This window comes from Vulpes lagopus, chromosome 20 (genome assembly GCF_018345385.1).
Source record: "Vulpes lagopus strain Blue_001 chromosome 20, ASM1834538v1, whole genome shotgun sequence".
Classification (NCBI taxonomy): domain Eukaryota; kingdom Metazoa; phylum Chordata; class Mammalia; order Carnivora; family Canidae; genus Vulpes; species Vulpes lagopus.
In genome coordinates this window covers 5,866,385-5,891,776 of record NC_054843.1, presented here as the reverse complement: position 1 = coordinate 5,891,776, position 25,392 = coordinate 5,866,385, and the positions used below count along the sequence as shown (strand labels likewise).

At 43.7% G+C, this 25,392-nt stretch overlaps 1 protein-coding gene across 1 annotated transcript in view; it reads right to left on the bottom strand.

Annotated features, from left to right (window-relative positions):
- The window catches only part of BRWD1 (bromodomain and WD repeat domain containing 1), a 124,477-nt gene extending 104,340 nt beyond the window's left edge, over positions 1-20,137 (bottom strand). Inside the window, exons 1-5 of the mRNA XM_041735251.1 lie at positions 19,878-20,137; positions 19,716-19,774; positions 19,529-19,558; positions 19,297-19,356; positions 1,007-1,157 (exon numbers count right to left, since the gene is read on the bottom strand). Coding sequence (XP_041591185.1) covers positions 1,007-1,157; positions 19,297-19,356; positions 19,529-19,558; positions 19,716-19,774; positions 19,878-19,926 — 349 coding nt within the window. The 5' untranslated portion in view covers positions 19,927-20,137. The remainder of the gene's footprint in view (positions 1-1,006; positions 1,158-19,296; positions 19,357-19,528; positions 19,559-19,715; positions 19,775-19,877) is intronic.
- Positions 20,138-25,392: the final 5,255 nt, after the last annotated feature.

The window sequence follows — 25,392 nt, the reverse complement described above, 5'->3', positions numbered from 1 at the left end:
AAGGTCTGCCAGTTCTAAAGCAGTGCTCATCACAAAACGACACAGAGCTTGACACAAGTAAGAAAAACAGAGGAAACAGGCCACACAGGCAACTACTACATAACAACCTAAAATAGGATAATTACAAGGTGAATAGGGACACAGAGAAGGGAGAATAAGAACAGTTTCCTGACCCAAGCCACCATGTGGCAGGGCCACAGAGCACTAAGAAATAACTAAAGCTCACAAACCAGTCTGGCACAGAACCAAGAAGGAGGGTTGTTCTTTCTCAGTCAAGCTTTACAGCTGGTGGCGCATCTACGAGGCAGCACCACCTCAGCGACAGATCGTAAAGATAATCACAGGGGATGAACTTGACGTATACTCAGGATCAGAAGAGCCAACATTCTTGCCCATTAGCAGTTAAGCCACGTTGTATACATAGATCATATCACATACATATACTTAATCTAAGTGATTTATACCAAGCTAACAGAAAAAGAACAGCAATTCCAAACATTTTGCTACCACATAACTTTGCAAAAAAATTAAATTGATGAAAGAGAACCATGCAATTGTACATTTTTGGTGCTTGATTTCAAACTGCTACCAAATTTAGAAAATCACTTCCCCTTATTACAAAGGGCTTTCAGAATCTAAATACCAAATAAAATACTTCTATCATTTAAAGAGTTTATTAGACACATACAATTACATTCAATGAAGTTATAAGTGAGCTACAAAATGGAAAATTAAGAACTCACATCGATAAAACCTCAAACACATCTCAGAATAAATCCAAGCTTTTTTGCTTAACATCTATACCTTTATCATTTTTTTTTAATGCAGAAGGACCCATTAAACACTTATGTAGTAAAATTCAATGTCTATGCTAAATGCAGAGAATTTTATAGTCCACATCATGGTTTATAGTTACATATCGCCTTTCTTTCACAATGCTTACATTACTTCACAATTATAATTATTATTAAGCTACAAAGCAGAACACTTCTTCAAATTAAGGTACCTTTTGCTGTACGTAGCAAAGACTGCCTTCCTGCACCAAGTAAAGAAGTGACTCTTGAAATACTGGGTGGAATTTCTTTATCCAACATGGGACCAATGCGTTGGCAGATTTGCAACAGATGATCAGGAGCCACATGTTTATTGGACAAGACCTAAATTGGAGAGCAAGTTTTAAAAATATTATTCACAATAGTATCAAAAAATATTAAACACGAATAAGTCTGACAAAACATGTAAAAATATGTACAGTGAAAACTACAAATCACTGCTGAGATAATTTAAAGAAAATCTAAATAAACAGCAAACTAATCTTTAGGTTCAAAGCCATCCCAATCAAAATCCAAGCAGGGTTTTTTGCAGAAACTGACAATTTTATTCTAGAATTCATATTCAAATGCAAGTGGCCTACAAAGCACCTTTAAAAAAATACAAAGTTGAGGTATGAAAATAGTACTGGACCTCAGGAATCATTATATAACAAGGATAATGAATTTCTGACAAATCCACAAAGGACAAAAAATAATCTTTTCAAAAAAAAAAAACAGAGCTGGAACTGGATATCCAATTGTCAAAAAAACTTTTAATTAACTTTGATCCATACATCAAACCACGAACAAAAATTTTTCTCAAGACAGATCACAGATGGGACACCTGGGTGGCCCAGTAGTTGAGCATCAACTGCTCAACATCTTGATGCTCCAACATCAACTGTTGGCAGTTGAGCCAACCTGCTTTTGGCTCAGGTCGTGATCCCAGAGTCCTGAGATAAAGTCCCAGATTGAGTTCCCCAGAGGCAGCCTGCTTCTCCCTCTGCATATGTCTTTGCATCTCTGTGTCTATCATGAATAAATTTTTTTAAAAATAAAAATACACATCAAACACCTTGATAGCCCAGACCATCAAGGGTATACATATCTGAAAAGCCATCATGTATCTGCAGGCTGTCGCTTATCAGAAGCCATGTCTGCCATTCCCTACCTCTAATAGTGGAGATGGTAGGTATGCTGAGGCCAAACAATGCAGTTGGACAACGATCAGTGACCCCAAAAGAGTGCTGAATTTTTACTGCACGTGATTAAAAATGCAGAGGGTAATGCTGAAGTGAAGAGTCTAGATACAGATTCTCTGGTCACTGAGCAGATCCAGGTGAACAAAACCCCCAAGATGTGGTGTAGAACTTATAGGGCTTGTGCTCAGATTCACCCACGTGAGCTCTCCCTGGCACAATGAGAGATCCTTACTGCAAAAGACCTGATGGTTCCTAAGCCAGAAGAAGAAGTTGTACAGAGCAAAAGGATATCCCAGAAGAAAATGAAGAAACAAAAACTTATGGCCCAGGGGTCAATTCTATACAAAATAAATGCAGGGCCCCCTGGGTGGCTCAGTCGGTTAAAGCATCTGACTTTCTCAGGTCATGATCTAAGGGGACTGGGATCAAGTCGGGCTCTGGGGAATCTGCTTCTCATCCTCTCCCTCTGCCCCCTCCAGCTGTGCGCTTGTGTGCACATGCACTCCCGCAAATAAATAAAATCTTTAAAAAGTGAATAAAAAAAAAAAAAAGAAAAACATATTTGGGCAGCTTCTTTTTTTTTTTTTTTTTTGGGCAGCTTCTTTAATAACAACACATATACCTACCATATTATCCAGGTACTCTACTCCTAGGTATGAACTCAAGAAAACCAAAAGCACAAGTTCCTATAAAAAGTTTGTACATGCACAAGGCCCACTACATCTGGCTGCAGCAGCAAAAGGCTATTCTCTATAAATGCCTACAAGTGCCTCCTGCAATTAACCAGTTCTCCCCGGCCTTGAACCACCTAACACCTACTCAAATGCTTAAGCTGGCCCACAAATACAGATCAGAGACAAAGCAAGAGAAGAAGCAGAGATTGTTGGCCCAGTCTGAGAAGAAAGCTGCCAGCAAAGGGGATGTCCCACTGTGAGGCTGTCTTCTGAGCTGGGGTTAACAGTCACCACCTTGGTGGAAAACAAGAAGGTTCTGCTGGTAGTGATTACACATGATATGGATCACACGGAGCAAGCGGTCTTCTTTCCAGTCCTGTGTCGTAAGATTTGGTGGGGAGAGGGGGGTCTCTACTGCATTATCAAGGGGAAGGCCAGGCTGGGGCATAGCGTCCACAAGAAGATCTGCTCCACTGTTACCATCATATAGGTTAACTCAGAAGACAAAGGAGCTCTGGCTAAGCTGGTAGAAGCTATCAGGACCAATAACAATGACCGATTTAATGAGATCTGCCATGACTGGGGAGGCAATGTCCTAGATCCAAAATCAGAGGCTTGTATTGCCAAGCTGGAAAAGGTAAAGGGCTAAACAACTGGCCACCAAACTGGGTTAAGTGTCTACTGTTGAATTACCTGTATGTGAAAGTAATAAAAAGCTCTCTTTTCCAAAAAATGTTTGCATATAAATGTTCTAAAACATCTTTCTTTTTAAGATCCCAAAAGTAGGGATGCCTGGATGACTCAGCGGTTTAGCCCCTGCCTTCGATCAAGCCCCTAGGGTGTGATCCTGGAGTCCTGGGATCCCGGGATCACACCCTGGGCTGAAGGCAGGCGCTAAACCGCTGAGCCACCCAGGTGTCCCAACACACTGTGTAAGTTTAACTCATAAAGATGCCTAATGTTAACCTGATTTGAATGTATGTCATAAACTTTAATGCTGCATTAAGGTCTCTCAATCATGATGCTACCAACATTTGAGACAAAAAACATCACTGTGCAAGACTGTCTGCATGTGCAGGACATATGGTACCGCTGGCTCCTTTCCAGCAATGCCAAGAGTATTCCCTGTGCCGTGACACCAGCAATGCCCCATACACTTTTAAGCTCCCTGAGAAAGAGCTGCTCCAAAGAAAGTTTGAAACATAGTTCAAGATCACACTTTTGGTTCTTATACGTCAATTCAAATATAAAATAAGCCTGGATTCAATATAAAGTTATGGGGTACCCAGGTGGCTCAGTCAGCTGACTGTCTGACTCTTGGTTTTGGCTCAGGTGATCTCAGAGTTCGAATGAGCACCCCCCGCCCCATAGGACTCTGCTCAGCTCAGAGTCACCTTGAGATTTTCTCCCCCTTTCCCTTCCCCCTGCTCTCTCTGTTTCAAATAAATAGGACGTTTAAGTTTTTGTTCATAAGTTCTAGTGACAGAAGAGGCTAAATAAAATATCTTCAACTTTTCAACCTAACTTTTGTTTCCTACCCTGACCGAAAGCCCACGGCTCTATCAAAGCTCAGGAAGATATCAAAGTGTTTTTTTTTTTTTAATACTAATTAGCACTGTGTGCTTCAAAGTGTCCGCATGTAAAAGTCCAAAAACTGTTGTAGATAATTAGCTCATCATCAGAGGGAAGAGAAAGATAGGAGGAACTAGAAGGTAATTCCAACAGGGCCAAGAAAATTACAGATCCAAGAACTTGTCAGGAATGCAAATCTGAAAACAAAACCCCCACTGAAGGACTCACATTGATCGACCTAAATAATGTTATCTAAAAGGCTTAAGAAAGAGAAAATTACTTTGGGCAATGGCAACATGGCTTCTATAAGGCAGAAAATCACTCAGTTTTAAGATTTCTACTATTCAGGTAGATGGATAGATAACATTTAATGGCTTTAAGTTTTGAGATACACAACCAAGCCTGTCTCCTCAGTGAAGACTTGTTCCTGAAAACAAGCTATACCAGACATAGCTAAAAACGACTTCTCTAGATAGAAAGGGTTCAGACAGAAATTTTTAAATAGAGTGCTTCCCAGTGCTAGACATGGTCTTACTTTCTCTCTTAAATGATCTACAAAGGGAACTTTATAGATTCTATTTGCTGCCTGTCTTAAAGAAGCAATAAAACCGATTACTAAAATAACAGGCTTCAACATAGGCAGGTGTAGTTAGGCAAAGTCCAGGTGTTGTAGGAACATGGATTCCATGCAGCAGCTATAATCCCATAAAGATAATTACAGATTCACTGCATTTCTGGGGATTCTAGCACAACCATAAAAGATGGAAGGGGGGAAAGGGTGTTAACCTAATCTTGTATAAAACAAGGCATTTCTGAAAGTAATGTGGTTCTACTCCCAATATAGGGAACAAAAATAATGAACAGAAAGTAGTTATGAATTTGAGCTCCAACACTGGGTATAGAGATTGCTTTAAAAGAAAATCTTAAACAAAAACAAGGGGCATTTGGGAAGCTCGGTCTGTTAAGCAGCCAATTCTTATATTATTGTTAAAAATTAGTACCATATTGACCAAATTAATGATAAAAAATGTTCCTTCAGTATTTTTGAGTCCTACACAGACTGGTAAGGGTCTCTACCAACAACTTCAGTAAGGCAGTTATACAACGTCCTCAGGAATCAGGCCAGAACTAAGTCCTTTCCAACACCACATAGCCAATCTCTCTACCATCTTATTCTTTGTAAGCCACAGTCAGTCTCTGAAAGTTTATCAGCCACAATCCTAGGATCATTATATTACTCTATCACCAAATACTACTGTGAGTATGAGGTTCTTCAAGACTAGGGTAGCAGCTGTACAAAGTAGTAGTAGGGTCTAGATAATGTGTCTAACTGGAAGGTTATGGGAGAAAGTAGGTTTTTCTGTAAAGTTTGGGATCCTATAATCTAATCAGGATCTAGAACAAATGTTTAGTATCTTTAATACATACCTATCTGGGGGACCCCAGGGTGGCTCAGCAGTTTAGCGCCTCCCTTCGGCCCAGGGCGCGATCCTGGAGTCCTGGGATTGAGTCCCAAGTCAGGTTCCCTGCATGGAGCCCGCTTCTCCCTCTGCCTCTCTGTGTGTGTGTCTCTCATGAATAAATAAATAAAATCTTTAAAAAAAAAAAAAAAAAAACATACCTATCTGACTTTTAGCTTTCCCTCAATGAAACTCCATCTAGAAACCTTACAACGGAAAACACATAAACTACCACAGATCACAACTCCTAGAGTACACAGTACAATGAAACAAGAAGTGACAGAGAGCATGGTGTTTGATACAAAATTTAAAACTAGTGTCTTAAGTAATTCCCCTCAGCCTCTGATGCCACAGAAGTTCTTGACCTCTTTTCTAAGCTTTATAAATAAATTCAAATTTAGTAGTCAATGGCACAATAAAAATATCACTAAAGATATGAGAAGGGAAAACAGCTTAACTCTCAGTTTATACAAAAGGACTTAAGGAGAGAAATGATTTAGTATTGGCACAAAGACCCTTCATTCAAAAGCACTGATTGTAATTCAGGAAAGATAACTAGTTTTATAGCTTCCCCTACAGCCACTATCTCCCCTACTTCACACCACCTCACTTCTCTAGACTCCTTCATAACTAGATGGCCACGTGATGTAGTCCTGGCCAATGAAACAGAGAAGAATCTCCTGGAGCAGGGGAACATTCCTGAAAAATTCTCCTCCCTAATAAAAGAACCCTTCCCTCCCATCATTTCTAGAATATGATGGCAACCATAAAACTAAGCGTTTTGGGGGGGGGGGGGGGGGGTCAAAATGTCAATCTTGGCTCAATCAAAAAGACAGAAAGATTAAGTCCTTAATGATACCATTAAATCACTCTATCAGTTCCACCTACAGACTTAAAAGACATCATTATATATCTTTATTATTTAGGCGACTGCTTCTAAGTAAAAAATGTATCCCATAAAATTCTATGATCATGTACCACACAATCACACAAATTTTAAAGCACTGTCCACCAATCTGAAAATCTGAAGCAAAGTCATCCATCAGCCATCTCATGAGGCTTACCTAGAAAATGCTATTAATGCCTAAGCCAATACCAAATGAGCACATATCCTTAGTATTTTTATGTAATCTATTAATATCATTTTCTTCTTCCCTTAGCAAAACAACGAATCCTATTTTAGATTATAAAAGCTTTTCCAAATTACTCAGAAGAAGAAAATCTAAGATTCTGATATTCTAGATAGGCAGTTCTGACTAAGCATCACAACAGGGAGTAAGATCATCTGAAAGGAATAAAATACAAAATGCAAAAAATACTCAAGGGCTACCCGTAAGTAGGCTGACTTCTGAAAAGAAACCACTAAACTTGAGATTATTCTTTTGTAACATCTGAAAGAAACTGAATTTTCTAAGCAGAACATAATTAAAATAAACCTATGTGAAGACTAATTAAAGTCTGGATCCTACATGGAACTTAATGAAGAGACAAATATTCCCCAAAAAGTCAAACCTGTTGTTGTTGTTTTAATATTTCACTATATTGAAACAGAAGAGACGGGGTGCCTGGGTGGCTCAGTTGGTGAAATGTCTGCCTCTGGCTCAGGTCATGATCCCAGGGTCCTGGGATGGAGCCCCCATCAGGCTCCTCACTCAATGAGAAGCCTGCTTCTCCTTCTCCCTCTGCCTGCCACTCCCCCTGCTTGTGCTCGCTCTGTCAAATAAATAACTAAAATCTTTAAAATAAAGAGAAGAGACAGGACACTTAAATTTTTAAATGAATTTTAAATATGCTACCCCCTACAGAATATATCAAGTCGCAAAGTACACGTCAAGTAACAATTTTAGCCACATGAACATAGCAAAGATCAAAGCTTTCAGTACTAATGCAAAACATCTTTTAGCCAGACTTAGTCTATCCTTTTTTTTTTTTTTTAAGATTTTATTTGAGAGAGAGAGAGAGAACATGCACAAATAGGCAAAGGGAGAGTGAGAAGCAAGCTCCCTGCTGAACAGAGAGCCCGACACAGATGACTCACCTGGGGCTCTATCCCAGGACTCTGCCCGAAGGCAGATGCTTAACCAACTGAGCCACCCAGGAGCCCCTTAGTTTATCATTTCATCAACCAGTCTGCCATATTCTAAATCACCAATCCGGAGCAGCCCAGGTGGCTCAGGAGTTTCGCATTGTCTTTGGCCCAGGAGGTGATCCTGGAGACCCGGAATTGAGTCCCACCGTCGGGCTCCCTGCATGGAGCCTGCTTCTCCCTCTGCCTGTGTCTCTGCCTCTCTCTCTCTCTCTCTCTCTCTCTGTCTCTCATGAATAAATAAAATCTTTAAAAATAAACAAATAAGTAAATAAATGACCTATCGGAATAAAACCTATTCATATCAGCTATGTCTTTAAAATAAATTCATAAAACTGAATACAAACAAAATAAGAGCTTACAAAGAGTCAAAAAACCCTGCACTTGATGCAGATTCTCAGTCGGAGTCCTGAAATATATGAAATAATTCTTAAGGAAATACGATTATATCATTCAGAATAAAAATATTATTCCCCCAAATGAATAAAGAGCCAGAAAGCATCTATAGTTGCACAGCTAATTCATTCAAGGTATATAGTTCAGAATCAACTCCTTTCTAATTGGCTAAAAGTTTAACACTGTGTATTTAAGGACCACCTTCTTTTTGAGCTAAAATCCTGAGCAAAGGTAATTTGATAAAGCATTTTAGTAAGAAATTTATTATAAAACCTAATCACTAAAGTAGTAAAGAATGTTACAGGAATGGAGACAAAAGTCAGCAAGAATGTAGTACGTGATGATGATCACTATCCCTATAGAGAAAGAAGATTCAAATGGTACTTGCAAACTGACAATTTGGAAAAGGCAAGATTCGTACCTCACACCAACCATGTGCTCAAAGGAACATGAAGACATTACAAAGAAACTACAAATGGACTGGGAAAAATAATAATAGATACATAATACTGCCTTTATAATACTTATCTTTGAGTGCAAAAGGGCTTTAAGGACAACTTTAAAGACAAAATGGAGATTAAAAAATATAACCAAAGAAAAAACCTTAAACCTTTGTTAAAAAAAAAAAGCTCCCGGGATCCCTGGGTGGCGCAGCGGTTTGGCGCCTGCCTTTGGCCCAGGGCGCGATCCTGGAGACCCGGGATCGAATCCCACGTCAGGCTCCCGGTGCGTGGAGCCTGCTTCTTCCTCTGCCTGTGTCTCTGCCTCTCTCTCTCTCTCTCTCTCTCTCTCTGTGACTATCATAAATAAATAAATAAATAAATAAATAAATAAATAAATAAATAAAAAAAAAGCTCCCAACAAAACTAAAAAGCAGCCTGCAAGCTGGGACAGGAACCTAGAACACATGGCCGACTAAAGAACAACCTAAAGAAATGTAAAAAATTCTTACAGAATAAGACAGTAGTAAAAAAGCAGGTAAGAGATGTAAAAAGGCAATTCAGAAAAGATGCATTATTGACAGCCATAAAAAAAGTCTTAAGCATATAATTACTGGGTGAGGGTTTTCGGTTTCTTAGGTTTCTTTACTTCTGAATGGTTTAATTGCCAGACAGTTGGAAAGGATTACTGGTTTAAGAAAAAGCTCCAAATCAGTACAGTTTTTATTGCATCTTTAAAATATCACAAATAACTGAAAAATCATCTGGCATCTTGCTGTTTCTGTAGCTGGAGAACATAAATCTTATTCATCAGCCTGCTGAACTGTTCCTTTTTCAGGAACATAAATGCTATCCCAAAATTTTCTGATACCTTGTTTTAATCGGTTGTGACTTGCTGAATTGAAGCAGCTGAATTTGATACAAGTTCAGTGTCATTTCATCTTCCCAGGATTGAGATACAGAACAAGCAACCCCTGGCCTCACCCAAACCCTGTGGATATGTTTTTCACCCAAGAAATTTCAGATTTCAACAGGAGAACTATTCTCCAGAATAACAGCACTGATGGGGAAGCAAGCATACACAGACCTCATCTCGTACTGGAAGCCCAGTGTAATGCCCTCGGTCACCTTCTGTACATGACTACAGATGGTGCGGACAGCAGCCAGGTCTGTTCTAGTTCCAACCATTTGTCAAGTCAGAGCCTCTTCTTTACATCACTCTTCAGTTACATCCCCACATAAAGACCACTACCAACATCCTCAAACATTTACATACATATGTAGACAAATTTACTACAGTCAAAAAAAAATTTTTTAAGATTTATTTATTTATACATAGAGACACGGAGAGAGAGGGGGGCAGAGGCACAGGCAGAGGGAGAAGCAGGCTCCACACAGGGAGCCCGACGTGGGACTCAATCCAGGGTCCCCAGGATCATACCCCGGGCTGCAGGCGGCACTAAACCACTGCACCACCAGGGCTGCCCTAATACAGTCAAAATTTAAGGCTTTAAATTAAGGTTCTATCACAAGGTCTTTCTCCAGCAAAAGTTTCTCAATGTAGAATCCAGCCCGAAATACATCAATGATAGTTTAACAGAGACTAGAGGAAGGGGGCAGTGGAGTCACCTGATCCATTGCCATCCAGGCAATGTGGCTTAGCAGTCCAGTTAGCCCTACCTAACTAGTTATAGGACCTTGGACAAGATTCTAAGACTTCAGACTGCACGTTTGCAAAAAGAATAGGTAATACTGCACCCTTACAATGTACAAGTTATACTTCTAAGTATTGTAAGGTTTTGACTAATTTAACTCTTCACTACATTAATGATAATACCTTAAAAAAAAAAAAATGATAATACCTAACACATACACAGTGCTTACTACCTGATACTGTTCTAAGAACTTCTAAGAACACTGACTTACTATATCCCCCAAACTATTCATCTGCATTTTACAGATGAGAAAACACAGGTACAGGCATTAAATAACCTGCCCAGAACTAAAGAGCTAATAAACGGCAAAGCTAAAAATAAGAACCCTGGATGTCTAGTTCACAACTCTCCAGCATCACTGGATCCTTGCACCTGACTATAGTGCATCCTAATTAACATGGCAAGTAACAAAATAATCAAGGAGTATCTGAAGAGGTTTAGAGCCAAAATGGCCCCTAGAAGTTTTTAAAACTAAATATATATATGCAGACTGATTAAAATAAACAAAGAATTTTTTCTAAGCAGCTAAGGTCTCACATCTAAATCTCACTCATCTATCCCATTACAAATAATAAGCAAAGTCAAAGTCCCTGCCAAATTCTGAATACTGCACATACAATTCATACCCTCCTAATGAAATGGTGGAACTTAAAAAAAGGGGAGAGGGTGTACAACTTCCATGTATCTCACAGCCATTGCAGTGTAGAACATTACTCTGACCTACATATAAAGCACATGTCCCAGAGAGATTTTAAAAAATCAAAGAGCACAGAAAAAAATCATTTAATAACCAACCTGCTGGTGATTGGTTCTCAACAGAAAATATACTAAGCATTAAGCCACATAAATTCTTTCAATGAACACTATATGCCAGGAAAGACAATTAAGTGTACCCACACGGGACTGCAGAGTTACATGTTCCACATAATTTTGTAAAGCTGAAAGCAGTCATTTATTTCAACTATTAAAAGGAGATAATCTGTTAAACTACTGCCTTCACTTTAACAATGAGAACAGGTTGGTCTAGCTTAAAAATAATTTTTAATCCCATCACAGAGCTGAGAAAACAAGTCTACATCAACTACACCCCAGAAACTGGTAAGCCCTTCTGTGACCAGAGAAAGATTCACAGTTGCTTTCATCCCTAGCAGAGGAGGAGGAAAAACTGACCACCGATGAGAATAAGGAAAAAATCTGTCAAACTTTTATTAAACTTCATAGTCTACCCGTGGGCTGGCATGTCTGATGCCTGATGCAAATCCTGAGGGCCCAGTCAGAGTCTACACCACCCCAATTCTTCCCACAGACCTTCACCAACTGCACAGGGCCAAAAACAGGATACAGAGCAGCTGTCTATGGCCATACCACCCTGAACGCGCCTGATCTCGGAAGCTAAGCAGGGTCGGGCCTGGTTAGTACTTGGATGGGAGGATGCAGAGCAGCTGGGGAAGACCCAGTCCATTTCAAGTGCACTCCAGAGGCCCTCTGAAGGCCAAGAATAGAAAGCCCAGGGCTCAACTAAAGAGCAAAGAGATCTCCTCAGCAACCCAAAAGCAGGCAACTGGGCTATAAAACAGAGGAAGCTCTGTCAAGATTTGGGAAGCTAGCAACCTGGCTATAAAATATAGATCTCTCTAGGAATTCAAGCCCCATGTTGGGCTCCATGCTAAAGCCTACCTAAAAAAATAGATACGGGGCAGCCCCGGTGACCCAGCGGGTTTAGTGCCAAGTTCAGCCCGGGGCGTGATCCTGGAGACACGGGATCTAGTCCCACGTCAGGCTCCCTGCATGGAGCCTGCTTCTCCTTCTGCCTGTGTCTCTGCCTCTCTCCCCCTCTCTCTCTGTGTCTCTCATGAATAAATTTTTTTTTAATCTTTAAAAAAAAAAAAAAAAAAGACTGACTTCTGTCTTACCAGCAGACAATTACTTCCTAGTCAGCTTTCACCTTTTGATGATGCAAGCTGCCTTGTTGAACTGGACAAGCGGCAAGGAACAGACAAAGCGCAGCCCACAGACAACTAGGAACTGAGACTCCTAAGTCCAACAACCCTGAGAACTGAATCCAGCCAAAAAACCAGGCGAGGGCGTCTGCCTTCGGCTAAGGTCATAATCTCAGGGTCCTGGGATCAACTCCCACATCGAGCTCCCTGCTCAGAAAGAAGTCTGCTTCTCTTTCTACCCTCCTCCCCCCCACTTGTGCTGTCTCTCTCTCTCTCTCTCTCTCAAACTTTAAAAATAAAAATTAGGTGAGCTTGCGGACTCTTCTACAGTCAAGTCTTCAGGTGAAACCCCCAGATTTGGCCTAGAGACTGAAACAACTCAGTTCAGCTGCGCCTGGACTTCTGATTTACAGTAACTTTGAGATAATAATAAAGCTGCATTGTTTCTACCCACTAAGTTTGGGGTAACCTGTCATGCAGCAATAGGTAACTACTACAGTACATCACAGTTAAAACTGCTGAAAATCAAAGACAAAATGAAAATCTTAAGCAGCAGCCAGAAAAAAAAAAAAAAAAAGCATTATTTTGAAAGGAGAAATAATAAAACTGCCAATTTTTCAATATTAATGCGCTGAAAGGAACAAAAAAGCACCAACCAAATTTCACCTTTAAAACAATGTTTAAATATAAAGACAAAACAAAAATGTTTTTAAACCAAAAAAAGAAAAAGGAAAACCGAAGTCATTGCCAACAAACCTTCATTAAAAGAATTAACAAAGTTGTGCAGACTGAAGAAAAATAATCACAGATAAGACACATGGGAAGACAGGAAGGAGCTGAAGATACCAGACAAGGCAGACGGTGGGTAAGCAAATGAGAATTAACTTTAAACCAACGGCAGTAAAAAAAAAAAAAAAAAATAGCAGTAATGTCAGGAAAAATTTTAACATATGTAAAAGTAAAATATGATAATAGCCCAAGGAACAGGAGGGTGACAACAGGTTTTATTTATTTAGGAAATGGTAAAGTAACATACATGGTCAACATATTTTAACCTCTAAGATAACCACTAAAATAAAAATAAAAGGATATATAGCTAAAAAGCAATAAAGAACAAATGGTATAATATCCAAAACAGAGAAGAAATAAAGAGATGGGAACATATATAAAAGATTTCTGATAGACTTTACACAATTTAAGTAATTAAATTAAATTATAAATAGTTTAAATAAAGACTCTAAATAGAAGGCTGAATAATAAAACTATATGTTGTTTACAGGAGACATACTTAGAAAATGAGAACACAGAAAATGTTTGCTTTAATAAAAGTAGAAGGACAGAAAAAGACAAACTCTGCCATCACTGAGAGAGAAAACAGGGCTGGCTGTACGAAGGCCAAGTCAGACTGAGGCAAAAAGCTATTACGAGAGAAAGAACATTTCCTAATTTTTTTAAAAAGGGTCAAATTCTGGAAAAGGCAAAAACGATGGAAACTGTAAAAATATCAGTGATTAGGAAAGAGAGTGGGAAGCATAATTAGGCAGAGCACAAAGGATTTTTAGGGCAATAAAATTATTCTGTACAATACTGTATTAGATGTGTGTCATTTGTCTAAAACCACAAAACACACAATACCAAGAGTACCCACTGTAAATATAAGAGGACCCTAACATAAACTATGGACTTGGGTGATTATGTTGGGTCAATATAGGTTCATCAACCACAGCAAACGTACCATTCTGGGGGATGAGATAATGAGAGAGGCTGTGCACTTACAAGGGACAGGGGGAGATAGGAAATCTCTATCCTCTGCTCAATTTTGCTGTGAACCGAAAGCTGCTCTAAAAAAGTCTTCATTTAAAAAAAAAAAAAAGTCAATTCAATAGGATAACAATTATCAATTTGAATGTACCTACTAACAAAAAAAAAAAAGAACTGGGGGGGAAAAGCTAACTATCATCACAGATGGAGATTAGAACAATCTTTCTCAGACACCAACAGAACAGCAGAAATCAATTAAGGATTTAAACAATGTGAAAGGAAAAAAGTGATTTGACTTCTGTCCCATAGATCCAAATGGCTGTTATGATTAGGTGAACCTCGGAAAGCAAAGTACTTAGTAACTATCGTCTTTTCAAAACAGCATGGTTGGGGTGCCTGACAGGTTCAGTCATTAAAGCATACTCTTAAAAATAAATAAATAATTAATTAATTAAAAAATAAAAATAAAAAATAAAGCATACTCTTGATCCAGGATACTCAGTTCAAGCCCCACGGTGGACGGAGAGCTTAAATAAAGTAGCACAGTCAAGGCTGAGTGACTCCTAGATAGACCACCACCACCATTATTCAGCACCCAGCCATAGGGTACCATTAGTTCCCCATCCCATGTTGTGTTCATCCGTAAATGGGTAAATACCAGGTATCATACTCAGACATAAAAGCTCACAGAGACCATTCTGTTTTCTCATTTAGACCCTACAAATACAAATTAAGTGAAGGGAAAGTCTACGCAATTAGGACTCTTCATTCTACCAACATTTTGTTACTTTTAAGTGCTGATTATTACTGTGTGCCAGGTACTGTAAGCCATTCCCCACCCCACTCCCCAGCCCCGCATTGACAACAACCCTTTGATACAACTACTATTATCTTTGTTACACAGATCAAGAAACTCAGGTAAAGATCAGAACATCTAGAAGCAGCACAAGTCAGGATTATAGCCCAGATACTTGGCACAAAAACCCAAGTTTTAATTTCTATACCACTGCATTGCTAGACTGTAACTTGTCATCAGACTGCCTTGATCATTAAGTGTTCCCAAATTATCAATGAAAGGCCTATAGAATGATACATCTCCACAGTCAACCACAAAGGAAATCCAGAATCCAGACAGGAAAGAGATTAGCTGTGTCAGGATCCCACGAGGTAAATAAAACAGTGGAGTCAGTCGCAATACAATTATCCAGTACAAAGTTGTTTTTTGTTTTAAAAAGGTACATAAGTAGCCTTGCTATAACCCTCAAGTAGAGTCTATCTAACAGTACACCCAAATTCTAAGTCTTGGTGTATACCATAACCTGATTCCTTAATCCAGCAGGAAGCTCACAATGATACTGCTCCCTGCCCTAAGCCCCTTGATTTGGAGAGTTAATCCATAACTGAAAGAGATGGACAAATGAGATGAAAAGAAAAATGTATTGATACCTTTGTGCAAATCAGTTATTCTGATACAGTAACAGGTTTTGTAATGACTATTTTTAATATTTAGAAGAATAAAAAATAATTACAATAAATTTAAAATATACTTACAAGTATTAAATTTAGAAAGACTACACTTAGATTTGACAAAGTTTGCAATCTTGAGGTAGCTGAAATAATCATGTATTTGTAGTATAGTGTGGCGCTCACTTCAGCAGCACATATACTAAAATACTATGGTGTAGAAATGCTCAAGGAAATTTAAGACAATTAACTTGGTGTTAAATACCTTAAGATTAAATTCTCAGGACGCCTGGTGGCTCAGCAGTTTGGCGCCTGCCTTTGGCCCAGGGTGTGATCCTGGGATCCAGGGATCCAGTCCTGCATCGGGCTCTCTACATGAGGCCTGCTTCTCCCTCTGCCTGTGTCTCTGCCTCTGTGTGTGTGTGTGTGTGTGTGTGTGTGTGTGTGTCTCATAAATAAAATATTTTTAAGAAATTTTTAAAAATAAATTTTCATTACAAATTAAACACTAATAAAAATAAAATATACTTGTTCCTAGATATATTACTGAATTTATAAGATTTATAACTGAACTTAAAGATTTAAGAAAAATGACTACTTACAACTCGAACTGTATTTCAATAAACAACTTTTAAGCCTTTTCCTTAAAGGCCTAATAAACATTTTTTTTTAAGATTTATTTATTTATTTATAATAGACACAGAGAGAGAGAGAGACACAGGAGGAGGGAGAAGCAGGTTCCATGCCGGGAGCCTGACGTGGGACTCGATCCTGGGACTCCGGGATCGCACCCTGGGCCAAAAGCAGGCGCTAAACCGCTGAGCCACCCAGAGATCCCCCTAATAAACATTATTTAAAGAAAAAGCATAATGACACTAAATCCTGTAACAACAAACTCCAACGTAAGGATTTCCTGATTTACTGGTTCAGAAAGACCGTGGCCTACAAAATTGCGTGTTACTCAATTACTAAGTGAACTCAATCACATTCGCCTTATTTAAACATGTCCTTCCTTTAAAAGTGAGGTCCTTCCTCACTCCCCATGAACACCCCAATTACATTTTACAAATTCACAGGTCCAACTACTAATGCACGGTTAGGTCTTAAGAGAGAAGTAGTCCCAATTCTTTTAAGAAGTATCAAAAATACTCTTACTTCCAAAGTACACGCTGGAATGACAACAGGGTCCCAATTCTAAGATAAACTCTAACTTTGTGAGCAGTGAGACTGGAATCACCTGAAAGGTTTCAAAAATAGCAATGTCCAATCCTAACACCAAAATTCTGATTTAACTGGTGTGGGTTATGGCCTAGGCATCCAGATTTTATAAAGCTCCCCAGATGGCTCTGATCCAAGAATGAGGACTACTGAGAAAAAGCAGTAAATTAAACATCACAAGAAAACAGCATAAGGAAACTATCAGATAAAACCCAAATGTGAAACACCCTATAGGCTGACCAACTCAAGCGTCTTTAGGAAATCAATGGTACAGGAGAAAAAACTATAGAAGATTAAAAAAAAAAAAAAAAAAAAGGAAAGAAAATAAATTCAGTACAACACATGGATGGTGCCTAAAGCCTAATTCAAACTAAATATAAAAAGAAATCCAAGGAACAAGATGAAAATCTGAGAATGGACTACATATACAAGTAAATCTACATATATATCAAAGAATATTATTCTTTGGATTTTAAGTGTGACCCTGGCACTGTGGTGGCCCAAGAAATAGCTCCACCTTTTCGAGATGCACTTTGCAGAATTTAGAGGAAATGTAGTGTCTAGGATTTACTTTAAAATACTTCAGCATATTAACCAATAATAAAAGAATGTCTGGAATTTGCTTTAAAACAATACAGCTTAAGGGAGAGAGCTAACAAATGCAACATTCTTTGCTAATCACTGAGGTTGATAAGGAGTACCTAGTGAATGGTTCACTCTATCTTTCTAGGTTTGAAGATTTCCACTGGTAATTTATAAAAAAAATACTTCAAATAGAAGCCAAAGTAAAGCTAGCAAATTGGCAACAGGCTTCATTACAGTATTGTCATTTGTGTATACCTGAAATACTTAATAAACAGAAAAGCAGATCAGGTTTGGAGAACTAGAAGCTACCAGCATACTCTGACAAAAGAGTAACTCTGTATACAAGAAGCTCATCCTGTCACTCCCTGCTAGGAGAGAGTGCAGGTGGGAGAGGGCAAAGGACAAAGAGGATACCCACCAGACCCAATGAGCCAGGTGATGGGCAAAGACCTCGCTCACAGCCACATCACAGGAATGTATCAGAGATTTGGGGTAATCGTAAACAGATTTTTAAATAAGGTTTTAGCGATTCTAACGGAAAAGCCAAAAATGTAACAAAGTTTTCCAGTAATTATAGCATCTCAAAATTTGCACAATTTTCTCTTCCACAGCACAACTGCATTGTCAATAATGCTCTTCTGCTTCCCGGAGAACACTATTTTCTCTCACCGACAGCAGCAGTGAAGCAAGTAGTCCTTCAAACATTCCCTAGACTCAAATATCAAAATAAATTCAACTCTGCCGTGATGCAGGATTTCTAGAACTTTCTCGGAAATACTATTCAGTTTAAGTGTCTGCTTCCAAAAACTCTACATCAGTAAACACTAAATTTGACTCAAACAGCATCCTCTAACCCTCCCCGGGTTCTGCCAATAATACCTAACTGTTTACATACAGATGAACAAATCCCCTTTGTTTCCTTTCCGTCCTTTCGTTTAATTCAAGAGCGGTGATCCTATCCTTCTACCAAATTCTGTTACAGGTATTAGAACTGTAGTAAAAGATCACCGAGTTTTTGTTTCCTTCCATCCTCGGTTGTCTTGCTCTACGGGATGCTGATACAGCCCGGCAAAACCAAAATCCTTCCTCCTGGAACACAAACTGGCAAAAAAAAAAAAAAAAAAAACCAGTTCCCTAAAAGAATGTTTGACATCATAGGACAAAGCAGTGGATGAAACCGAATTGTGCACGGAGAGCGACTCAGAAAGCTGACAAAGTGCCACGAAAGGAGACCTGCCATCTACGCGGACGAGGCTCTAACGTGGGACACACCGCATGGTTGGGGCCTGTGTTACCCTACGGACAAGCAAGGTCAACACAATGATCCATCACGCTAAGTTTTGTAAGGCATCCCACATCCCACAAGTGTCGTGCAGCTTTGAGAGGCAAAAGTCCTGGAGGAGCGGCACAGGGTCGCGGCAGCGAGGTTTCTAGGACGCTGCTCAGGAGAAAGAAAAAACACGCTCACGTATTCCTCCACCTTTCAGACACCAGCGATTCTATTCCTAGGGAACAAGTGGTTAGAGGGGCTGGGCGGGGCGAGGCAGAGAGGACCAATCAGAGGTCGAGTTACAAGTCGGGCACGACAACAGTAGGATGAGAGCGGCTCGCTGAGTGGCTGGCGCGCCGCTCGCCCCGCGCACGCGCGCTGCCGGCTCTCACCAAAGGCAGCCGCACCTGGGGGACCCACCCCACCGCGAACCGCGGCGCAGGGTCGCCCCCGCCCCCCGCCCCGCGCCCCTGCCCCTGCCCCTGCCCGGGGCCGTTTCCTCCCAAAACAAACCCGGCCGCCCCAAAGCAAAACAAACCCCAATGCGGACGTGCTGCTGTCCCCAGAACGCAGCCCCCCACCCTTCCCACCCCCCGTACCCCGCCCCGAGCACCGGTCGGTCACTGCGCCCCGCGAGCGGGAGCCCCGATAAGGGGGCGGGGGGGCGGGGGAGCGGAGACGCCAAATGTCAAACATCTCACCAATTCCTCGTAGCTCCTGTTGTGCTCGTTGCCCTCCCAGTCCAACCTCTTCGGCAGCAACTGCAAAGGCACGGGACGCACACGAGTGACCACCGCGCGGGGCCGGCGGGGGCGGGGGCGGGGGCGGGGGGGGGGCGGGGGGCGCGGGTGGGGGGCGGGGGGCTGGGCGAGCGGCCCCGGCGGCGGGGAGGAGGGGGCACGGCGGGCACGGCGGGCGCCGCGAAGCACAGACCTGGTACTGCTCCAGCTCCTGCACCAGCACCTGCAGCCGACGAGACGCGCAGTTAGGGGGGCGGGGGGCACCCGGGTCCCCCCCCGGCGGCGCCCTGCACCCCGCGACCCCCGGCGGCGGCGGCGGCGGCGCGGCGGGGCCGGGCCCTGGACGCCGCCGCCCCCGGGCCCGCACGGCCCGCACTCACCTGGGCGGCTCTGCGACACGGGCCGGCCGAGAGGTACCGGGCGATGAGGAAGTAGAGCTCTGCGGGGAGACAGGGTCGGGTCAGGGGCGGGCGCGGCGGGGAGGGCGCGCGGCGGGGCCGGGCCGGGGGCGCCGCGGGGAGGGCGCGGGCGGCGCGGCTTACCCGACTCGATGAGGGGCACCGGGCGTCGGGCGGGCGGGGGCTCCGCCATGGCGGGGCGCGGGGGCGCGGGGGCGCGGGCGGGAGCGGGCGAGCGGAGCGTGTAGGCCGCGCCGGGGCCTGAGCGGGCCGGCGTCCCTCTACCCCTGGCGCGCCGCCGCCGCCGCCATGCCGTGCGCGCCGCCACGCCGACGCCTCCGCCAAGTAGTCCCTCCGCGGCCGCGAAAGTAGTCCCCGCGCGGCGGCCGCCCGGCGCCCCCGGCGCCCCCACGGCGGCGCCGCGCGTCCCCCGAGCCCGGGTCAGGGGCGCGGCGGCGGGGCGGGGGGGCGCGGGGCGCGGGGCGCGGCCCGGGGCCGGCGGCGGGGGGGGGCGGGGAGCGCGCGTGGCCGGGATCCCTGCGCGCGGTGAGGCGGCTCCGGCCATTGTGCGGCGGCGGCGGCGGCGGCGGCGGCGGAGGGCGCGCGGGGGCGGGGGCGGGGGCGGCCGGGACGCCCCGACACGCGCGCACGCAGCCCTCGTGCGGAGCCCAGCGCGGGGAGCCCGGGACGCGCGGCCGGTGCGGCGGGGTCGCCCCCGCTCGGAGGAGCAGCTCGTCGGGCCCCCGCGGGCACGGCCGACGTCCGCCGCCCCGAAGGACGGAGCAGGCACCCCGCGCCGCAGCCCCCGCCGTGCAGCCGCCAGAAGGGGACCGGGAGGATGCAACGCAGCCTGGAAGCGGCGACGGCGTGGCCGGATCGGGAAGCGGGGGTGGGGGTGGGGGTGGGGGCGAGCGGGCACCTCCTGCAGGCAGGCGGGCGGGCGGGCATCGGTCCCCGGAGGACGGGCTGCACACCCGGGGGAGCCCTGGAGGGGGCGCCCGTGCTGGAGCGCTCCGAGCGGCGGGCGAGGATCTCTGGCCCCGCCCGATTGGCTGTGCTGGGCCGCGGACCCCCTGCACGTGCGGGGACATCCCACACTCTGAGCCTGAAAGAGCAGCAGTGAGCAGAGCAAACCCCCCCCCCCAGTCCCTCCAGCTCCTGCTCCGTGGGATCGCCCCCGCTGCAGGTGGAGCTCAAACGTGGTGCTTCGGGGCAGGCGCAGGTGGGGCCGACCCTGGGTCCTGTGGCGCTGGGCCTGAGCCCAAGCATCCCCTCACCTGTAAACCGTAGATGCCTGTCTGTGTCTGCTTTCTTTCCCTTTTTTTTTTTTTTTTAATTTTGTGTGTGTGTGTGTGTGTCTGCTTTTTTTTTTTTTTAATTTTTTTGTGTGTGTGTGTGTGCCTGCTTTCGTAGCGTTGTGAGCATTTACAGCCCCGTGGGTTAATGCGTGCCCAGCGTATAGGGATAAGCACTGCGCCCCGTGCCAGTTTTTATGATTATCTACACCAGATAGCAAAGGTTCTTCTGTGTGTCTGTGAATGAACAACCCAAACGTGTTCAGACAGGTGCATCAGTCATGTATTCTTACATCTGTTAATTCAGCGCATTATCAAGTGAGACCCAAAAAAAAAAAAAAAAAAAAACACACACACATACACACACACAAAAGGAACAAGCCACATTCTTGTCATCAAAGACTTCAGTGTCTTTTGGGAGAAACAGATGTAAGCAGATCGTGACAACATTTAGGGCAGAAAGGACATCAACCTGCCTGTGGGAGGGGGAGTTACAAGAGTTAAGAGCCTCTCCAGCTTCTGTGTGGAACGGGATTCCGGGCATCTGAACAACCAGAGCCAAGACATGAGTAACACTGCAAGTTTAAGGAACTCAAGTTTCGTATGACTGCTTAAGGTGACTTTGGAGGTGTGGAGGAGACCCATGAAGTCAGGAGTTAAAATTGAGAAGGAAAAAAAAAAAAAAAATGAGAGGTTCTGTAAGCCCAGAAGAGTCTTGTTTTAATTTTAGGATTGATTTGAGAGTACTAGGACCAGGAGGCAGGAAAACCACTTAGATGACCCTTTAAATAGGAAAGAAATGAAGATGCATTAAGGCAGTGGACATAAGGACAAAGAGGCAGAGACAGGATCAGAAATAGTTGGAGGGGGACGCCTGGGTGGCTCAGCGGTTGAGCATCTGCACTGGGCCCAGGGCATGATCCTGGGGTCCTAGGATCGAGTACACATTGGGTTCCCTGCTACTCCCTCTGCCTATGTCTCTGCCTCTGTGTCTCTCATGAATAAATAAAATCCTTAAAAAAATTAAAAAAAAGAAATAGTTGGAGGTTATGTCAGCACAATGAGGTTGAAGTGGGATGAGAAGAGTCAAAAAAGTCAAGCATGGGGCTGAGTGGGTCAAGGTTGTGCCACCAACTAAGGACAAACAGGCTGTAACTCCTTTGTTAAAATGAGTAACTACTTGGCACAACTTGATTATTTGAAGTTACAGTGCGTGTATTCCTGTGGGACAGTATGATCTATGCTACAAGATTACTCGAGTTAGTAAGAGATAAAGACATAAAGAAAGGGGTGGGGCAGCCCGGGTGGCTCAGCGGTTTAGTGCTGCCTTTAGCCCAGGGTGTGGTCCTGGAGACCTGGGATCGAGCCCGCATTGGGCTCCCTGCATGCAGCCTGCTTCTCCCTCTACCTGTGGCGCGCTCTCTCTCTCTCTCTCTCATAAATAAATCTTAAAAAAAAAAAAAAAAAAGGCACCGGGGCAGCTCAGTCAGTGTCTGCCTTCAGCTCAGCTGGTTATCTCAAGGTCCTGGGATCAAGCCCTGCATCAGCAGAGAGTGTGCTTCTCCCTCTGCCCCTCCCCACCACTCATGCTCTCACTCACTCAAATAAATAAAATCTTTAAAAAGAAAAAGACATGAAAGGAAGACTAACATTCTCAAAGACAGACCCAAGAGTTGCATACTTCACTTTGGAGGTTTTTTGTTTGGTTGGTTTTGGTTTTGGTTTTGAAAGATTTTCTCTTTAAGCAATCTCTGCACCCAATGTGGGCAGACAACCCCAGGACTCAGAAGCCGGGGATCAAGAGCCCCACGATCCGCTGACTGAGTCTGTCAGGTGCCCGGCATATTTTACTTTGTTACAACGTCATAAAAGTAAAAGCCCCCAAAACATAAGAATTCATCTCTCAAGTACTGGTCATCATCCAAGACTACAATTCCCCTGTGAGCAGCCTGGTAACCATCATGAGGCATCAGGGTTGAGGACAGTTTTCCTTTGCAAAAGCCCTGCTAATTAATCCCTTTGCAACCTCCTCTGATGTCCCTGAAAAGTACTGCTTGTGGATTTGAAAGAGACACAAAGATTCTGACAAAAGGTGGAATATCTTCCCAATTCAACTCTCAAGTGACAAGAGACCCAGATTTGATCCCACTTCTGCCACCTGGAAAAGAGAAAATACTCTCCATCAGCAGGTCCACAGTGGAGGACCTGCCAGGAGTCTCCAAGCAAAGCATAAATCATGTATACGTTCACCCCATGCTGAACCCAAACCATTCCAAATGCAAACACTAAGATTTGCTCTTGGGTAAATGGAAATAACTCGAGTCGCACCACGGGAAAGCTATATGGAAAGCTAAATTCTAGAAAAGTTGCTAGATAAGCAAAGGCCAGAAGATCTTAATGGCTAATGACGTCATCTGTAATGGTGTCACCTATATCCAGTAGAAGAGAACTAGGATGTGTTAGTCCTTGGCAGGCAACCCCCCTCCTGAATAAGCATCACTGATCTTAGATGCCATTAATATACTCACTTCCTGGGCAGCCCGGATGGTTCAGTGGTTTAGCACCGCCTTCAGCCTGGGGTGTGATCCTGGAGTCCCGGGATCGAGTCCCACATCAGGCTTCCTGCATGGAGCCTGCTTCTCCCTCTGCCTGTGTCTCTGCCTCTCTCTCTCTCTCTCTCTCTCTCTCTCTCTCTCTCTCTCTGTCTCCCATGAATAAATAAATAAAAATCTTTAAAATACATATATACTCACTTCCCAGCTGAGGGAGACAGAAGGGCCTGAGGACCCATAGCCAAGGCTGCAAGCCCGCCTGGGACCCAGCTACCTTAGACCCAACCCATGCTCGGCAGAACTCTTTCTCCCCTTGCCACATTTCACAAAGGAGGAATCAGAGCCTGAAGAGGAGGGGACTCACACAACACCACACAGAGGGTGCGGGAGAGCGGAGATTGGAAATGCACGACTATGTGCACCATCTCCTTTATCACAGGCAACTCTGTGTTGAACTCTCTTGTCCTCATTTTAAGCAGGAGGAAACAGGTTTAGAAAATTTCCAGAACTTGCCTATGGATGTAAACTCTTAAAAAAGGGGAAAAAATAATAATCCAGTGGACCTTCCCAGTTACCACTTAGGAGCCCCCCAAAGCAATAAGTGTGAAAAGCACAGCTGGAAAATGGGGAGCAAACTAGACTTAGGGGCAAGCTTGAAAGAGTGAAACCGTGAGACGTGTGAGCCCTAGACACTGCAAAGAAAACTGTATACATAATTCCAGTCCTAGTCTCAGTGCGTTGGTGCAAATATACCTTGACTGAATTTCCTTTCAGCCGGCAGGCACTGTTAGTACACGCACCATAGCAGCATAATAAAGTAGAGGGTTTCGGACCTACAGAAGAGCGATACCACCAAACTAAATCAGGACAAGGAGGTGAAGTCAAGTGCACGCAAAAACCTGCATCATTTCTTTCATTCAACAAAAATTGTATCAAAGACCTCTCAGACAGGCAGTATGGGGTAAACACTGGTTTCTGGGCTTCTGGGAGCTAAATCCCCTGGAAGTGAAGGAGTTAATATCTTGAGAGGTCTCCAAGAAGACTTTGGGAAAACAAACAAACAAACCAAAAAAAAAAAAAAAAACTAGCTAAAACAAAGAAGGTGTCTGGGTGTGGATAAGCCCTCAGTCAACGAGTAGACCTTGCGTGTGATTCCTAGGACTGGAATTATGTATACAGTTTTCTTTGCAGTGTCTAGGGCTCACACGTCTCACGGTTTCACTCTTTCAAGCTTGCCCCTAAGTCTAGTTTGCTCCCCATTTTCCAGCTGTGCTTTTCACACTTAGTGCTTTGGGGGGCTCCTAAGTGGTAACTGGGAAGGTCCACTGGATTATTATTTTTTCCCCTTTTTTAAGAGTTTACATCCATAGGCAAGTTCTGGAAATTTTCTAAACCTGTTTCCTCCTCCACTTCCTCCAGGGTCATCTTTCCCTCGGGACCTCTTCTTCCCTTTAAATCCAAACCAACCAGCTGTCCCCCAGAATGCTGCTTGTCCCTGCCTCCTTCAGCAAATTGCTTCCACATTCATCCCTCCCCTCCCTGGCATCTGCCTCTCCCTGGTCCCTGGCTTCTATCCCTGCGTGCTCCCACGTTGCAGGCATTGGCCCGTGTCTGTGTCCAAGTCTTACCAGTTCTTTTGAAATGTTTCTCAGGGCGTTGGAGAGAACAAAGTGTGATTGGACGAGAGGGACCTTGGGCACGTGGGAGGTGGGAGCTGGGATCAGAACGTGTCCGTCTTTGAAAGCCACTTACTAGCTGAGCAAACACCCTGGCTCAGTGTTCGTGTTTGAGGTTTGATCATCTTTAAAATAG